Source organism: Polypterus senegalus, chromosome 2 (genome assembly GCF_016835505.1).
Source record: "Polypterus senegalus isolate Bchr_013 chromosome 2, ASM1683550v1, whole genome shotgun sequence".
In the NCBI taxonomy this organism is placed as follows: Eukaryota; Metazoa; Chordata; class Cladistia; order Polypteriformes; family Polypteridae; genus Polypterus; species Polypterus senegalus.
Genome location: NC_053155.1, coordinates 199,651,559 through 199,667,740, shown reverse-complemented (window position 1 = coordinate 199,667,740; position 16,182 = coordinate 199,651,559). Strand labels below are relative to the sequence as shown.

General features: G+C 37.5%; 1 protein-coding gene across 1 annotated transcript in view; it reads right to left on the bottom strand.

Annotated features, from left to right (window-relative positions):
- Nucleotides 1-16,182, bottom strand: part of f5 (coagulation factor V) — a 116,500-nt gene that overhangs the window by 47,179 nt on the left and 53,139 nt on the right. The window contains exons 7-12 of the mRNA XM_039745165.1: nt 14,869-15,034; nt 12,500-12,674; nt 9,507-9,609; nt 7,255-7,460; nt 5,461-5,611; nt 3,268-3,480 (exon numbers count right to left, since the gene is read on the bottom strand). Of these exons, the coding sequence (XP_039601099.1) occupies nt 3,268-3,480; nt 5,461-5,611; nt 7,255-7,460; nt 9,507-9,609; nt 12,500-12,674; nt 14,869-15,034 (1,014 nt within the window). The remainder of the gene's footprint in view (nt 1-3,267; nt 3,481-5,460; nt 5,612-7,254; nt 7,461-9,506; nt 9,610-12,499; nt 12,675-14,868; nt 15,035-16,182) is intronic.

Below are 16,182 nucleotides of genomic sequence, written 5' to 3'. Positions count from 1 at the left end.
AATAAGGACTTATTACAATGTGCATCATACAGACCAATTTCACTTCTGAATAACGACGTTAAAATACTCTCTAAAATCATAGTCTAGAAGGATGGAGAAAGTGCTCCCTCGTAATATCACAAGACCAAACTGGATTTATTAGGGGCCGACACTTATCTTCAAATCTTCGACCTGTTTAATGTAATATACTCACCAACTAAATCAAACACCCCAGAAATATTATTATCATTGGATGCAGAAAAGCATTCGACATGATTGAATGGAAATACCTTTTACTATTTTGGAGAAGTTTGGGTTTGGCCCAACATTTGTGCATGGATTAAATTACTGTATACTAACCCAGAAGCTTCAGTTTGCATCAATAACATTTGCTCAGACTACTTTAAACTAGAACGTGGCACAAGACAAGGATGCCCTTTGTCACCACTGTTGTTTGCAATTGCCATTGAACCACTGGCAATACATTGTCGAAATACTGATCAGATAAAGGGGATTAGCAGAGAAGGACTGGAACAGAAAATCTCATTATATGCAGATGACATGGTACTGTATATATCGGACCAGAAAATTCTGTGCCTGCAGTCTTAGCAGCACTCACAGAATTTCAAAAGCTCTCTGGTCTCAGAATTAATCTGAATAAAAGTGTACTCTTTCCGTGAATTCTCAAGCATATAATATTAGATTAGACACCCTACCTTTTATCATTGCAGAACAGTTTAAATACCTCGGGGTAAACATCACAAGTAAACATAAAGCTCTATATCAACAAAATTTTCGCCTGCATGGAAAAAATTAAACAAGACTTGCATAGATGGTCAACCCTTCATCTCACACTAGCTGGAAGAATTAACACTGTTAAGATGAATATTCTTCCTAAGCTCCTTTTTATTTCAAAACATACCAATATACATTAATAAATCGTTCTTTAAGCAATTAGATTCAACAATAACCTCATTTATTTGGAATTCTAAACATCCACGCATCAAAAGAGCGACCCTACAAAGACAAAAGGCAGAAGGCGCATGGCTCTACCTAACTTCCAGTTTTATTACTGGGCGCAAATATACAGGCGATAAGAACCTGGACACAAATAGAAGAACATACACAGGCATGGACCGCAATAGAAGTAAAATCCTGCAGTACTTCTTTGTATTCCCTGCTCTGTGCTCCAATAAACACACGTTATCGGCAATACACTAATAACTCCAACTTAGAATCTGGAACCAATGTAGAAAGCATTTTAAGACGGAGAAGCTTCTTTCTGTGGCACCCTGCAAAAGAACCACCTCTTTCAACCTTCACAAACATATGCAGTTTTTAATATCTGGAAAAATTTGGAATTAACTTGCTTAGAGATCTTTATATAGACAACGCCTTTGCATCCTATGAACAATTACATTCCAAATTTAACATTCCAGCTACAAATTTCTTTCACTATCTTCAAATCAGGAACTTTGTTAAACAGAACCTTCCAGATTTTCCTCATCTTGCACCCTCATCCACGCTGGAAAAATATTGCTCAATTTCAAGGATTAGACTCCATCTCTACAATATATAAAATCATTTTACAATCCCTTCCTTTCAAAGATCCAAGAGGACACTGGGAAAATGACCTCTCAATTAATATATCAGAAAAGGAGTGGAAAGTAGCAATGCAGAGAATTCACTCAAGCTCCATATGCAAAGCATACAATTATACAACTCAAAATTATATATCGAGCACATCTGTCTCGACTAAAACTCTCCAAAATGTTTCCAGGGCATGATCCAACCTGCTAACGTTGCAACCAAGCCCCAGCCTCACTGGGTCACATGTTCTGGGCCTGCACCAAATTAACATTATTCTGGACAAAAATTTTTAATTACCTCTCAGACAGCCTTGGACTCACAATCCCTCCTAACCCATTAACAGTTGTGTTTGGGGTTCTTCCAGAGGGGCTTAAAGTGGAGAAGGACAAACAAATTGTTATTGCATTCACTACACTGTTGGCACGCAGACTTATTCTGATAAACTGGAAGAACCCAAACTCTCCTCTTTAAGTCAGTGGGAAACTGATGTGTTATATTATTTAAAATTGGAAAAATCAAATACTCAGTTAGAGGATCTGTACAGACTTTTTCAAAACATGGCAGGATCTAATCAGTAATATTTTAAAATAAGTTTATAAAGCACAGAGAATTTATTAATTTAGGTATTTTTACAAGCCTTAAATTTTACACCGTTTGGCTTGCTCTCTCTCTCAGGGGTGGGGATCGATCTGTTCTTAACATAATTCTTTTTTTTGTAAAAACTTGATTGCTATGTATTGATTGTAATAAAATTAATAAATTAAAAAAAAAAAAAATTATTCTAAAGATGTAGATATAGCCTAAAGGAGTGGTTCCTAACTTTGTGGGTCATGTAGAAAAAAGCAGAATTAAAGACCAATTAATTTCCCCCAGACATGCATTAAATTGATGGGAACTTTTTGTTTCAGTCATAGTCCCGGGTAAGTACATTGATTTGTTTTAGAAAACATGCAGGGAAAATGAATAGAGAGAAATGTTTTGACAGTCTTCATTAGCTTCTATAATTCTCCAAACTCAAAGGAAACTAAACAGAAGGAAGAAATGCAAAGAAAATGTGAAGAAGGGGCACAACTTAAAAATAAAAAACCCTTATTCTGCTTAAAAAAATTAGCACGTAAAAATTGGAATATTAAGATTAAAAAAAAAACAGAAAAATAACTAATAGTAAAAATGATGGGTAATGAAATATAAAAAAATAATAAGGTGAGACCAAGTCCTGTAAGAACCCTACATGGCCAGGCATGGAGTTTGTTTATTGCATAGCAGAGTCCAAAAGAAAATCCTTATTCAATATATTGCTCTGCTCACGTGAATTAAAATAACAATATTCATTCATTCATTCATTTATTAAATCATTTGTTCGTTTGTTTCCAAAATCCACTTCTTCCAATAATAGGGTCATGCGAAGCAAGGAGAGGATCATTCACAAACCCGGCCAGACTCATACACTGACAATTTAGAGTCACCAATCAACCTAATAACATGTTTTTCGAATTGTTTGAGGAATATGAAGAAAGGATGTAGAATCCACACAGAGTGCAGTCCAGGTCAGAACTCTTCCAAGATCAAATGCCTTCCACTGCTAGACCTCTAAACAGCCAAATAACATACCGTATTTACCATATACAGTATGTGGACTAGCTACAGAGATACTGAACAATATGTCTTAAGTAGAAATGCATGCAAATGATCACTTACCAATGTTATCCATTTCCATTGTAATAGTCTCTCCAGTCATAGGATAAAGGGTAAGGACATCCTCATAACCCTTATTATGCTCAAAGGTATGGCCGAAAAAGTGAGCAGTCTGGATGTCATCTTGCACACCGACACTTGAAACATGCCATGTAACTATCTCATTATGACAAAAACCCAAAGTCGTTCCACTATCATAAACGTGACCATTAATGGCTGAAAAAGTTAGACAGTAAGAAAGAAATCAGGATTGCAACTAACAATAATATCATAAGTATAAAGACAGGTGACCAAAATTATAGGACTGAAAAGTTGCATTTTTTCATAGCCAGTTTCTCATTTTAGCAGGCAATGTTTCAACTGTACATAATGACAATTTTCCATATTTGTGATCGCTGCATGTCCAAACCTTGCAGACACCTAATCAATAAACATCCATCCATCCATTTTCCAACCCATTGAAAATGGGTGGTCTGCTGAAGCCAGTCCCAGCCAATACAGGGTGCAAAGCAGGAACCAATCCCGGGAAGGGCGCCAACCCACCGCAGGACACACACACCAAGCACACATTTGGGACAATCGCCAATCCACCTAACCTGCATGTCTTTGGATGGTGGAGAAAACTGGAGTACCCAGAGGAAACCCACACAAACACGGGGAGAACATGCAAACTCCACGCAGGGAGGACCCGGGAAGCAAACCCAGGTCTCCTAACTGCGAGGCAGCAGCGCTACCCACCGCGCCACCCTCAATAAACATTTGATTTCATTATATTTACCTTGAGTTTTGAAGGTCCCTATGCTCCTGCTTTCCACCACACTACATGGCCAGATGCTTCTCAAAAAGGGTGCTTTCAAGTTTCGGACCTCTTATCGTGTATTCAAATGTTAATTTCTACTTCCTTCACATAATACAGCACATTTGTATACTCTAAATTTAAATTATCACAAATCTTCCCAAGCCTATTTGCTGTCCTAGTCACTTTGTATCAGCTTAGCTAATTCTGCTAAACTATAACAAGATTCAACAACCACAGTTTTTAAGTATGACATGATCTCTAACTATATGTCGTACAGAGTGTGTGTGTTTTGAAATGTTTTTAACCCTCAATATAAATATTTTCATGATTTCAATTATCCTGATTTCCAAGGGTTAAAATTTTACTTGTGATAATGAAAAATAATTAAAAAACAAAAGTCTGGAGTATGGATTGTTAATTGGATTGACAATTAGCTATCTAACACAATCAGAAGGACTGTAAAGCATCTTTTGCTGTTTACACTACTCTCAATAGATAAATGTGTAATGTTAGGCAAAACAATTCTGGAGTGATGGAAATTTGCATATATACAGTATGTGCCCACTTATGCATGTGCTGTCCCACCGGCCAAATGTCACAGTAATTTGTGCATAAATCTACAAGTCAATCAAAAGCAATAATGATGTTTTGACATACCCTGGGGTGTTTTCTTTCAAATAAATCAAGTGTCCATATTGTTTGCTCTTTTTCATTAGCGAAATATGCAATCTGCACACAAATATGCCAAGGCAAGCAGTGCATCGCAGCTGAGTGAACTTGCTTTTATCAAAGATCCCACCTATGTCAAGCCACATATGGATGAAGGACTCATTAACTTTGGATAGCTTAGACTCAGAGCATTCCAGTAGTGTATAGTCATTGATATTACATGTCACAGCTATGCGGAAAAGGCAGGAAATAAATTGTGTGTGCAACAGCTCATCTTTATGTACTGTTACGTACAAGCGAGAATTTGTTCTTTGGGCCAATTGGATTTCAGAATAATGGCAACTGCAGGATTATAACCATGAACGTTATTGTGTCTTACTTGTCCTCTTAGTTCAAGATTCACAGTTCGTAGGGCCTCAGTTATAAAGAAAAGCCAACAAAGCAGGAGTTAAACAACAATCCTTTGATTCTCCTTTGTGTGCACTTCAACTCTTGATCAAGCCTAATCCAACCCCAACTGCAAAAGCAAACAATATTCCTTTTTATATTAGAAGCAGCTCATGGCATTGCCCGGGTGAGTAATGTTAAGCTTTGGCCATTTTGTCTGTAGTTTGGCTTCAGCACGGACTAAAAACATAACATACTTCTTCAAAGAGAATGAAACAACACAGATTTTTTCATCCAACAATACATAAAAGATAAATACATCATTAAAGCACTTTACTCACTATGCATTACATTGGAAGAATAAAACTGAGGGTCTTCTTTGTTAACTTTTGATGTCTCAGTACAATAAGATTTAATGTTATCATCAATGTACCAACTTATATTCTCATCAAACACTGCTAGAACAGCCTGTTGTTCCTTGTCCGCTTTTATCTGTGAAAAGCAGATATTAATTAATCATTCATAACATAAATATGATTGAATATTCAAAAATAATTCTCTCATCAACCATGAATTGAAATAAACAGATTTGAGAACGTCCTGCTATTCTGAAATTCATCTCTACAGTAATTCATTCAGAGTAACATGTACAGTATGTTTTTGGTCTGCAGGAAGAAATCTTGGTGAACAGAGAAAAACAATGCAAACACACAGGCCAAATGTGTAAACTTAATTCTGTTATGATTATGGAAAATCACATGAGATGTGGTATGATAAGAAGGTAAAGCACCAGGCTGGAATGCAACACACAGAGACAAAGACCTTAAACTCAATACAGAGACAGAAAGAAGTCCCTGTACAGAAGTGCCTTTTGGCTTCCTGTATTCTATGGAAAAGGAAAATGCTGAGCAGCAACCATATCTGAGACAACTAAGTCAGAAGTAATAAAGATAAGGAAGACAAAATGCTAATCAAAAATTAAAGACAAGAAACAAAGCATACTTTTCATTATTTTGTCTTAAATTGCCTCTAATTAACATACTAAAAAAGTTTGCTTTGTTAATAGCAGGATCCGATACATGGATGTCAGAGGAAAAATGGCTCCATGTTTTATAGGTGAGGAGTGATGGCTCACTATGTCACATGACTAATATAAAGGCCAATAAGCAAAGCAATTGCAAACAAAATTGCTGTGACCATGCAGAAATAGTTGCAAAAAATGGCAAACCACCAACAATGGTGTTTACAGAATAATGGTGCAATAATATAAGTGTTAAAAAATTAAGAACAAGAGGAAGTGTGTTGGACTAGAACTGATAGGAAGAGGTGCCTAAGAATCAGAAGATGGGCAATACAAGAATCATAATAAATAACCCATGATAGTCAAAACTGAAAGTTCCAATAAATCTTGATATGTAATTCCATCTCATATTGGTGACATAACGAGAGTGACTTCCAAAGACACACTCCTAGAAGTGTCATGGCGACTGGGGCACAAAATGGTGACACCCTTAAAAAATATAAATGGCGTCCTGGTAAACAATAAACATAATAAACAAAATGAAGTTTTTATCAGGTATACTAAATATACAAAATAATATTTGCACTGAATTACTGGATATACAAATCCCCCAGTAATACCATTAAAGAATCATCAGAAAATTCTATTCAAGTCACTTACAAAGTGCAAGTCTAAAACTGAAAACAGGAAACTCGAAAAGCATTCATCTACAACACATACATGGAGTTCATACACGGACATGGCTAGGAATCAAACCACCACGACTCCTATAAAAATCATCCATCAATTTTAATGGCATGCTTAATCTAACGCTGCATCTCAGAGAGCCAGAGCCTATTTTGACATCTTTTAATCAACTCTGCCAGGAACACCAGTCTTTAAAATCAATGTGTGCATCGCTGGTTAACACAAGTACACCAATGGAGCTTACAGGCATATTGTTTAGATGCAGGAAAAAAATGGGGTACCATTTTACCAGTAAAAAGATGTGCTATTGCTTTCCATGTTAATGGGGGAAAATATGTTAGAAATAAAATGACAAAAACAAATGAGGGATGAAATAGAAGCCAGCAACGGTTTTAAGGAGAGGTGAAATTAAAGCCTTCCAACATACCTGAACATTTCTTGTACTCAGAGATTCGCTTTTGCAGATTAGCAAAGGACCAATGAGCCCAGATGCAATGTCTCTTTTGCTATCGACAGCACTGTGATACAGTCTCGTCAAACACCTCGGGTCATCATCGGTGGGCTCATCTTCTTCTGTGACCTTCCATTCATACACAAAGGTCTGTCCAGGCTTCACTTCGTGCTGCTGATGGCCTGTTAAAGGGTAAAAATCTGAACTATTAAAGCTACTTTGCTTGGTTTATGAACACTGAAATACACAATTTAAGTTTCTGTGTCACTTAAAATTGCTGTCAGACATGAAATTATATTAAAAGAAAATCAAATGCATTAAATGCATTCTCTTATATAATACTGTTAAAGTACCATTCCAGAGTTGGCGTTAGAATCTACACTCTATATTTTGTCATGACTGCATCGATCATTTTGGATTTTGTTTGTTTATAATTCTATTGTTATGGTGGCAACATTTTGAAAATGATTTTTACTGGGCACTGCCACTTTTGTTTTTTGGATTTCATGGTTGCTGCCATTTTGTGTCTTTGATCGCTGTTTTCATAGTTTTCAGTGAGATATCATTAAGTAAAATTCTGATGCCTTGTTGTTCATTTTAAACTAATTTTCAGGTTGTTATTACTTTTCATTGTTTCATTAGTGACATTATTTTCAGATCCCTTCTCTTACAACATAGTTTTGTTGTTGGTAGCAGCACTCATTACCCGTCATGTGTTTTACAGTGCCGTTATATGTGATGACATGATTTTGAACGCTACGTAAAATATTATCCATATTTATAGACATTCAAAAACATTCATGATGAATAATTCTAGTTAATTTGGAAAAGGACTCTAAGAGAGTAAGGACTTTTGATCTGATTCTTCTACAGGAGTTTTGGTTAACATTTTTGATTTCCTGATTCAGGCCTATGCCGATTTAGCTCAGCTACTCTTTGTTTCTCCTTTTGATGCTTTAATTTTCCATTTCCTGTCCTTTAGGACAAGCATGTCCATAGATTATGATGGCTTTGCTGCTATATGGTTGCTAGGTAAGTGATTCACCTGCCACGTGAGCATTGGCATCATGGTGGCCATGTTGGATATGACGGCTGTGCAAATCCATTTAATTTACAGTAGTGTTTGGTTATGACTTTACTTTGAATAATGACTTTAAGTTTAGTGTTTCCCTGTAAACTTCGAGTAACGTTTTTTGTCTAAACTCTATCAACATTCGATCTGACTGACTGTCCTTCTGATACACCCATAAATGTTAAAAGAAAACGTTATCCTTCTCTGTCACAATCACAACACTTAATGACGTAGAGTTTTTTTAAGGGGAAGTGTATTTAATATTAATTTCAAAAAGCTCTTTCTCACAAAATGAGTTGCGGAAATCTGGAACATGTAATTGAATCAGAAGCCTTAAGAATCATTAAAAAGTATCTGGATTAGATATTGGGACATCTTAACTATTCACCCGATGGACTGAATGGTCTCCTCTCATTTGTCAAACGTCTTTTGATTCTCATTGAGTTTTGTAGAACTCCAGTCCCTACATTATAGCAGAGAATAGTCTGTTTGCATGAAAGTTCCTCAAAAATATTCCTATTATTGTTCCTTTTTACTTGGAGTACTTTAAAGAAATGTTTTGCTCAGACATGTAATACTTCAAAACACAAACTGTGATAGCTGATAAAATAATATGTAAGTAGCCCCTAAAAGTTTATTTATACATTTGCCTGTAGTAATTATTAAATGATTGCCCCACACACTGTCACAAAATATACATCTTGGGAAAACACGATGAAATAAAAGACAATAATAATTATGTGATCAAGGAAAAATTTGGCCTCTGTCCATGCAGTCCAAATGCAATAATCAATGAAGAGAATAAGGTTATCTTTATTTTCATTCATTCATTCATTCAGTCAATCAATCAATCAATTAATCAATCAATCAATCAATCTACTTTTTTTTATTTATCTTTTAGATTAATTTTGCATGGTCATTATCGTAGTAATAGACCCTCAAAACCAGAAAAATAAAACTAAAAACTAAAATAAAAGAAAACAAAAAACAAAACAAAGAAATGTGCAACATCATCACTCAATGTTTTCATTTCCCTCCATACACATTTCTAAAGAATAATTAATATCTACGTACAGAAACACTATTTTAATATTTTGATTAGTAAATTATTATTAGTAAAATATATTATATGGAACAAAATGCAACAAAAATTCACCTTTGTCATCTTTCGGATATGTTGCCCCTTCATATTGCTTGCTGATTGACAGTCCTTGAGGGTAGATGCTGTATGGTCTGCTTGCCTTATTCTTGAAAACAATCTATGATTACCAATAAAAACCAATGTGAAAAGCACTAGACATTGATAAAAAAATAGTTACTAAACAAACAATATGGGTTAAATGTTGCATTTACAAAATGTGGGTAGCATTTCAAGAATCAAGTCAGAAGGTAAAAACAGCAAAACCCTGTAGATGGTGAGGGCAGAGCCTCACATAGATTAGTGGGTGAATTGATTAGAAGCCACCTAGGACAGGATGAAATTAGGCTACTTGCAGGAAAAGCGATTCTAGTTCCAAATGAATGATGAGGCCATGCTGGAGGGTAGTATGACAATGGATCTAAGTGCTGATTCAATTGACGATGCAATGGAAGGAGATCTGGACAATTATCCTATCAAACTTCTGAATTTGCTGACTCCGTCATGTTTATCTCCACATCGGCTGCACCTCAAAGCAGGTTGTGAGCATGGAGGTCCACAGAGAGCCACAAAATTAAGAAATGTTCGTTAAGACCAATTGAACTAATAACACAGGGGTAAACAGTTAATTTGGTCAGTATTAAATAGCAACATTAGAAAATAACCCCAAATATGAAAACTAGGTCAGATGATTATATATAATGTCAATCTGGCAAATCAAGTGTAATAACTATGCATCCCAAAGCAACAATGCATAGCAAGTTCCAAGATTCTTGGACAGCTACCACAAAAGTGAACTAAAAAAAGAAAAAATGCAATAAAAAAACAAAGCTTCTTAAGCAGTGAATGAAATGTAGCTTTTAATTTTGACAAAGCATTTTAGAATAATGCACGGTGGCACAGTGGTAAAGCTGCTGCCTTGCAGTTAGGAGACCCGGGTTTGCTTCCCGGGTCCTTCCTGCGTGGAGTTAGCATGTTCTCCTCATGTCTGCATGGGTTTCCTCTGGGTGCTCCGGTTTCCTACCACAGTCCAAAGACATGCAGGTTAGGTGCATTGGTGATTCTAAATTGTCCTGTGTGTGTGCCCTGTGGTGGGCTGGCACCCTGCCCAGAGCTTGTTTCTTGCCTTGTGCCCTGTGTTGGCTGGGATTGGCTCCAGCAGACCTCCGTGAACGTGTAGTTAGGATATAGTGGGTTTGGATAATGGATGGATGGATTTTAGAATCATAAAAAATGGATGGCTTCTCCTTGCTCTGCAAACCTGCTGTATATTGAAATGAGATGAGTTTAATATGAAAGTCTAGTTTTTGCTTTTGCTTGTTCTTTTTGTTACCTTCCACCCAAACAAGAAGTCAACCTCATTATGTACAATACCCGAAAAGAGGCTGAAGCCTCATACAAAACATGGTTTCCATGGCAAAGATAGATAGATAGATAGATAGATAGATAGATAGATAGATAGATAGATAGATAGATAGATAGATAGATAGATAGATAGATATCACCTGATTTGCACTAGGGGAAAGTTGCCTTTTTATAAAACATCATAAAAATATACCTTCACATAGATAAGGATGCAGGAAAGATGGCTGGCATTTGAATTTAACATGCACACTAGTATCAGACATTTCTGGAACTAATAAGGGAAATGCTGGGAGCTTCTCTAGTAACATATTTCACTTGACTAGTGGAGTGGTATATATGATCCAGCAACACTTACTGCTAGTTTGCTGAGATATGTTAAAATAATGACACAGCTTCTCAGAGTACAGTGCATGTTGAAATGCCCTCAAATGAGATGGAATGTCAGGTTGTGCACAGTCCACATTCAGGCCATGAGCCATTATGAAATATATTAATCCTTCACTCATAGTTACAGGCATTTAAAGCTCTTAATGCTTCCTTACACTGCTACAGGAAAGTATAATGTTAAATTATTTTACACTGGACTTCATATAATTTGCTACCAAAGTTAATTTTATGCTACCTTTCTGTTAAGGACTTTGTGTAACACTGGATTCTCATTCTTCGATCTCATCATTCTAAATGTCCACCAGGAGTATTTCACTTGATAACATTATAGGCATCCATGAAAAGTCAGCATCATCATCATTTTCATTTTTCTGTTCTTGGTGAGAATTATGGTGGCAACACCCAGAACTGATCTCACCAGGCCACTGTATACCTAATGTCGGAGATGGCTGGGGTGGCGACCCGGCCGGGACGCCAGGAGGACCGGAGGAGGGCTTGCGCCTTCCCCAGACCATGTGGGGGCGACCGCCCTGGTGCCTTTGGAGCCCTGGACCTCAGCACCTCCGCCACACCCGGAAGTGCTGGGGGAAAGAGGACTGAAGACACCCAGAATGCTTCCAAGTGTGCAGCAGGCACTTCCGCCACACAGGGGAGTGTTGGCAGAGGAGTGTCGGGAAGCACCTGAAGCCCATCCGGGCATGTATATCCTCCATTCGATGGCTGGAGTCGGTTGGAAGGAGGAGAGGAGTGGAGGCAGCCAGAAGAGAAAGCATCATGAGAAGGCCTGGACTTCAGGGGTGATTGGTGTTTTGTGCACTTATACTTGTAAATATAGTGTAAATAAACTTGTGTGGTAATAAAACATCATGTCTACCTGTCTGTGTCCGGGCTGTACCTCACACTAGCAACTTCCTCCAGCTCCTCCTGCGGTACGTCAATACATACCCAAGGGAGTGAAGATATATAAACCCCCAAATGGGTTTTCTACTTCCTGTGTGTTGTGTCTTGTCCACCTGCCCAGGGGTCACCCTAACTACATGCCAACAACAGTCTCAACGGGCTCCTCTCGATCTGGACAAACAGCCTTTCTATTACAAGGTGGGGCATTCCTATTTACAGTATTAAAGTATGATTTGAGGTGCCCACTGATTCTTTCGGGATAAATTCCAGTTCCTCACAACCGTGAACCAGATAGACAGGTTAAAATAATGCATGGACAGCTAAATCAAAGAAAAGGTGAAAAGCTGAAATCAACAAACCTTTACTATGTCTCGAATCTGAGCTCGGACTACTGGCCCGAGGATTCCAGTTTCCAGTTTTCTTCCCTCTACTTTTGTTGTGAAGGTGTCATCGGTGTACTGCACGTAGACCGCTTTTTTGTATTTCTTCCCTATGCGATTTGGCCCTGTTTCCAGGTATTTGGCTTTATAGTTTCTATAAAAAAATCAAAATTGTTGACTGAGCACATATTCAGATAAAGGTCGGCTATAAAGGCTACAAGGTATTTCCCCGTCAAATACTTTTTTTACTTTTTTCTTACCAATCAGAACAGGTCAATTCATAATAAACAGTGTTGGGAAACATTAATTTTAAAAATAACTCGGTTGCATTACTCACTACTCACATGTTATATACTGTAGTTACTTATTACAAAATGTAATGTGTTACGAACAGTTCATTACTTCAAGTAATGTTGCCTTGCAATAGACACAGATAGGAGGGGTTTAGGGTAAATAGCAGGTAGCAGAAAGGGCTAGGGGAAGAGCCACAGACAATTGTTAACTCCAAGAGGCCAATAAACGTGGAACGTTTGACAAATGAGTAACAGAAAATCTATAGATCCATAAAGCACGTTTTGAAAAGGATTTACTTCACATGTGTATATCTGTGTTGATACAGCTTGAAAAATATACTTCTATTGCCTACAGCGTCTAGCTTTAGAATTAATCTTTGATGTAGAAACTGTATCAAAGACTTTTTAAAGTCTAAGTAAATGGTTCGCTTTTCTTAACTATTGACAACTTTCCAGTCATCAGGTAATGCTCCTTTCTCAAGTGACTACATCTGCTTCAGACTTTTCCATATTACATAATGCTTAGAATTTTGTCCTAAGCAGTCCTATTTTGAACCCTTTCTTTTCTGCTACAGAGCACTCATAATCTGGAGGTTATTTTGACTGCATGCAGAACAAGTCAGGATCCAGACCTGTCTGATATACCAGTCCACTGCTGGGTACCCTCACTCACTTTGAAAGGGCCAATTGCATAGGCTTTGAATTCCTGTGACCATAGTAGAAAAAGTGTATTAAAAATGGATGGATGGTATAGAGGTCATAAAAAGGACACAAAGTCAGTCAAAACTCTGCCACAATTGGCAACTCCGTCATTGGTGCTTCATTCTCTTTGCAGATAAGAGCAGGTTCATACTGAGCACATGTGACAGACATGAAAGAGTCTGGAGATGCCATGATGAACATTATGTAGACTTCAACATCATCCAGCATGACCAGCTTGGTGGTTGGTCAGTGATGATCTGGGGAGGCATATCCTTGGAGGGCTGGACAGACCTCCATGTGCTAGTCAAAGGTACCTGACTTCTGCTAGGTACCATAATGAAATCCTCAGAGCTATTGCCAGACCTTACTCTGGTGCAGTGTGCCCTGGGTTCCTCCTTTTGCAGGACAATGCCCATTCTTATGTGGCCAGTGCGTGCAGGCAGTTTCTTGATGATGAAGATGTTGATGGCATTGACTGTCTCGCACATTCCCTGGACCTGATTCCAATTGAGAACCTCTGGGGCGTTATGTATCAATGCATCCGATGCCACCAAGTAGCACCACAGTCTGTCCAAGAGCTTACTGATCCTGGTCTAGGAGTAGATCGCCCGGGACACCATCAGCTGTCTCGTCAGGAGCATTCCCAGACATTGTCAGGAGTGTATACAGGCACATGGGGGCCATACACATTACTGAATCACAGTATGAGTTGCCTTGAAGAAACTCACACAAGTTGGATCAGCCTATGATTTCAATTTTTCACTTTTGAATTTTTTGTATGATGTTGAATCCAGCACACAATGGTTGGTGATTTTTTTTTCCATTAACCATTGTTACTTCATTTTGTTCTCAATGAATTACACAGTATTACTCAGTAAAGAGTTTTCACTGGAATATTTCATTCATCGGGATCCGATGTGTGATTTAATTATTACCTGTTTTTAGCAGAGTATATTATGGTTGCCCAGCATTTTAGGCATCTGCATTGTATTCCCTTCAACCACGCAAAATCATAGCAACCAGACACAAAAAATGGTGGTGATCATGAAATCCATAAAGAGAAAATAATAGTATCCATGCAAATAAAATAATGATCAATCCTCAATTAAAATTAATAATGTACTATGAACAAAGAATAACACTAGAAATAAATTAATAGTGCGTTACTGACATCCAGGTTAGGATCCTGGAGGTTGAAGCCTATCCTGGAAACTTTTGAGCCTTCCCAGAATGGTGTTCAGGACATACTCATACATACATTCCAATCAATACAATTTAATATCACAGATTGCAAGAAAATATTTTCATCATATAGTTGTATCCTGCATTCAAAATAATTATAAAGTTTCTTACCTGTCAACATAATCAGGCATATTTGGTGCATAGTCCCATACTGTCTCTTCTGCTGCAATGTAGTAAGTCCATACTTGACTTAAGCTCTTTTGTTTCACAGTTAGTCTTCTGCTCATTGGGCCTTTGCCTTCACAGATTTTCACATTCATATACCCATACATTCCCGCTTTTTTTTGGTAAAAAAAAAAAGAAGTTAGGATATGATAGCCACCTTGAGTCTTAAAATGTTACAATGTATATAAAACTGGGATTCACCCTGTAAAGATAATATCCATCCATCCATCTATTATCCAACCCAGTATATCCTAACTACAGGGTCATGGGGGACTGCTGGAGCCAATCCCAGCCAACAAAGTGCGCAAGGGAGGAAACAAACCCCGGGCAGGGCGCCTAAAGATATCTACATATCTATATACAGTCACGTACTGATTTACAGTTGACCGAGCTGTGGCCATTTATTGTTATGACTGAGGGCCAAAGCAATAATGTTCTAGAAATTACCAAATCCTGCCATAGAAAGATATCTGCCTGCATTGAAGCAGTGAGCAAAGTGGTGGTGGAGCTGCAATGGTAGCAGTCTCTCGGCTGTCTTCCTTCCTGTAGTGATGCTCCAGTCCATAATAAACCTCCACAAACTAGCAATAAGTAAAAAAAAAAAAATTGCAGTTTTCAGGGTATTAATTTTCCATGCCATGCAGTATTTTCCTGAGCTCTCACTTTACTTAACTGGCACATCTTTTTGGTTTCCAATCAATGCAGATGATTCACAGTTTTTTCTTCCATCAAGAAGATAGAAACACATTGCAAATTGTAATAAATCTTTTGTCATTAATATTTTTATTTTATAGAGTCTCACATGTTTTCTGAGTCTTGGAGGGCCCTTTAAGGACTGTTTTGATCTGCACTGCTCCACGTGGCTAATTCTTATACATTTGGCCCACAATGCCTTCCCTTAAAGGTACACGGCATATGACTGCCAAGACTCAAAGATCCATTTGTAGAACTCCATAATTGCAGTTAAAGCAGGGTACATCTAGGTCAGTAGGTACCCGCTAACAAAGGACATTTTGATAAAAAAAATGAAATAGTCCATAATCTCAAATATGCATGACCGATTTGATTAAAATTTGGTGACTTTATAGAAAAAAGAAAATTAACCAAGCTGTGTGTTTGTTTTGTTGATATTTATTAATATTATTCTAACAGTCATGCTCTATTCTGAAAGCATTCTTTATTATAATAAAGGGCAGAGCAGAAGTGATGGATGTGCCAAATGGTAGCACTAACTAACAGGGTGGAACACAAAGTGCAGTG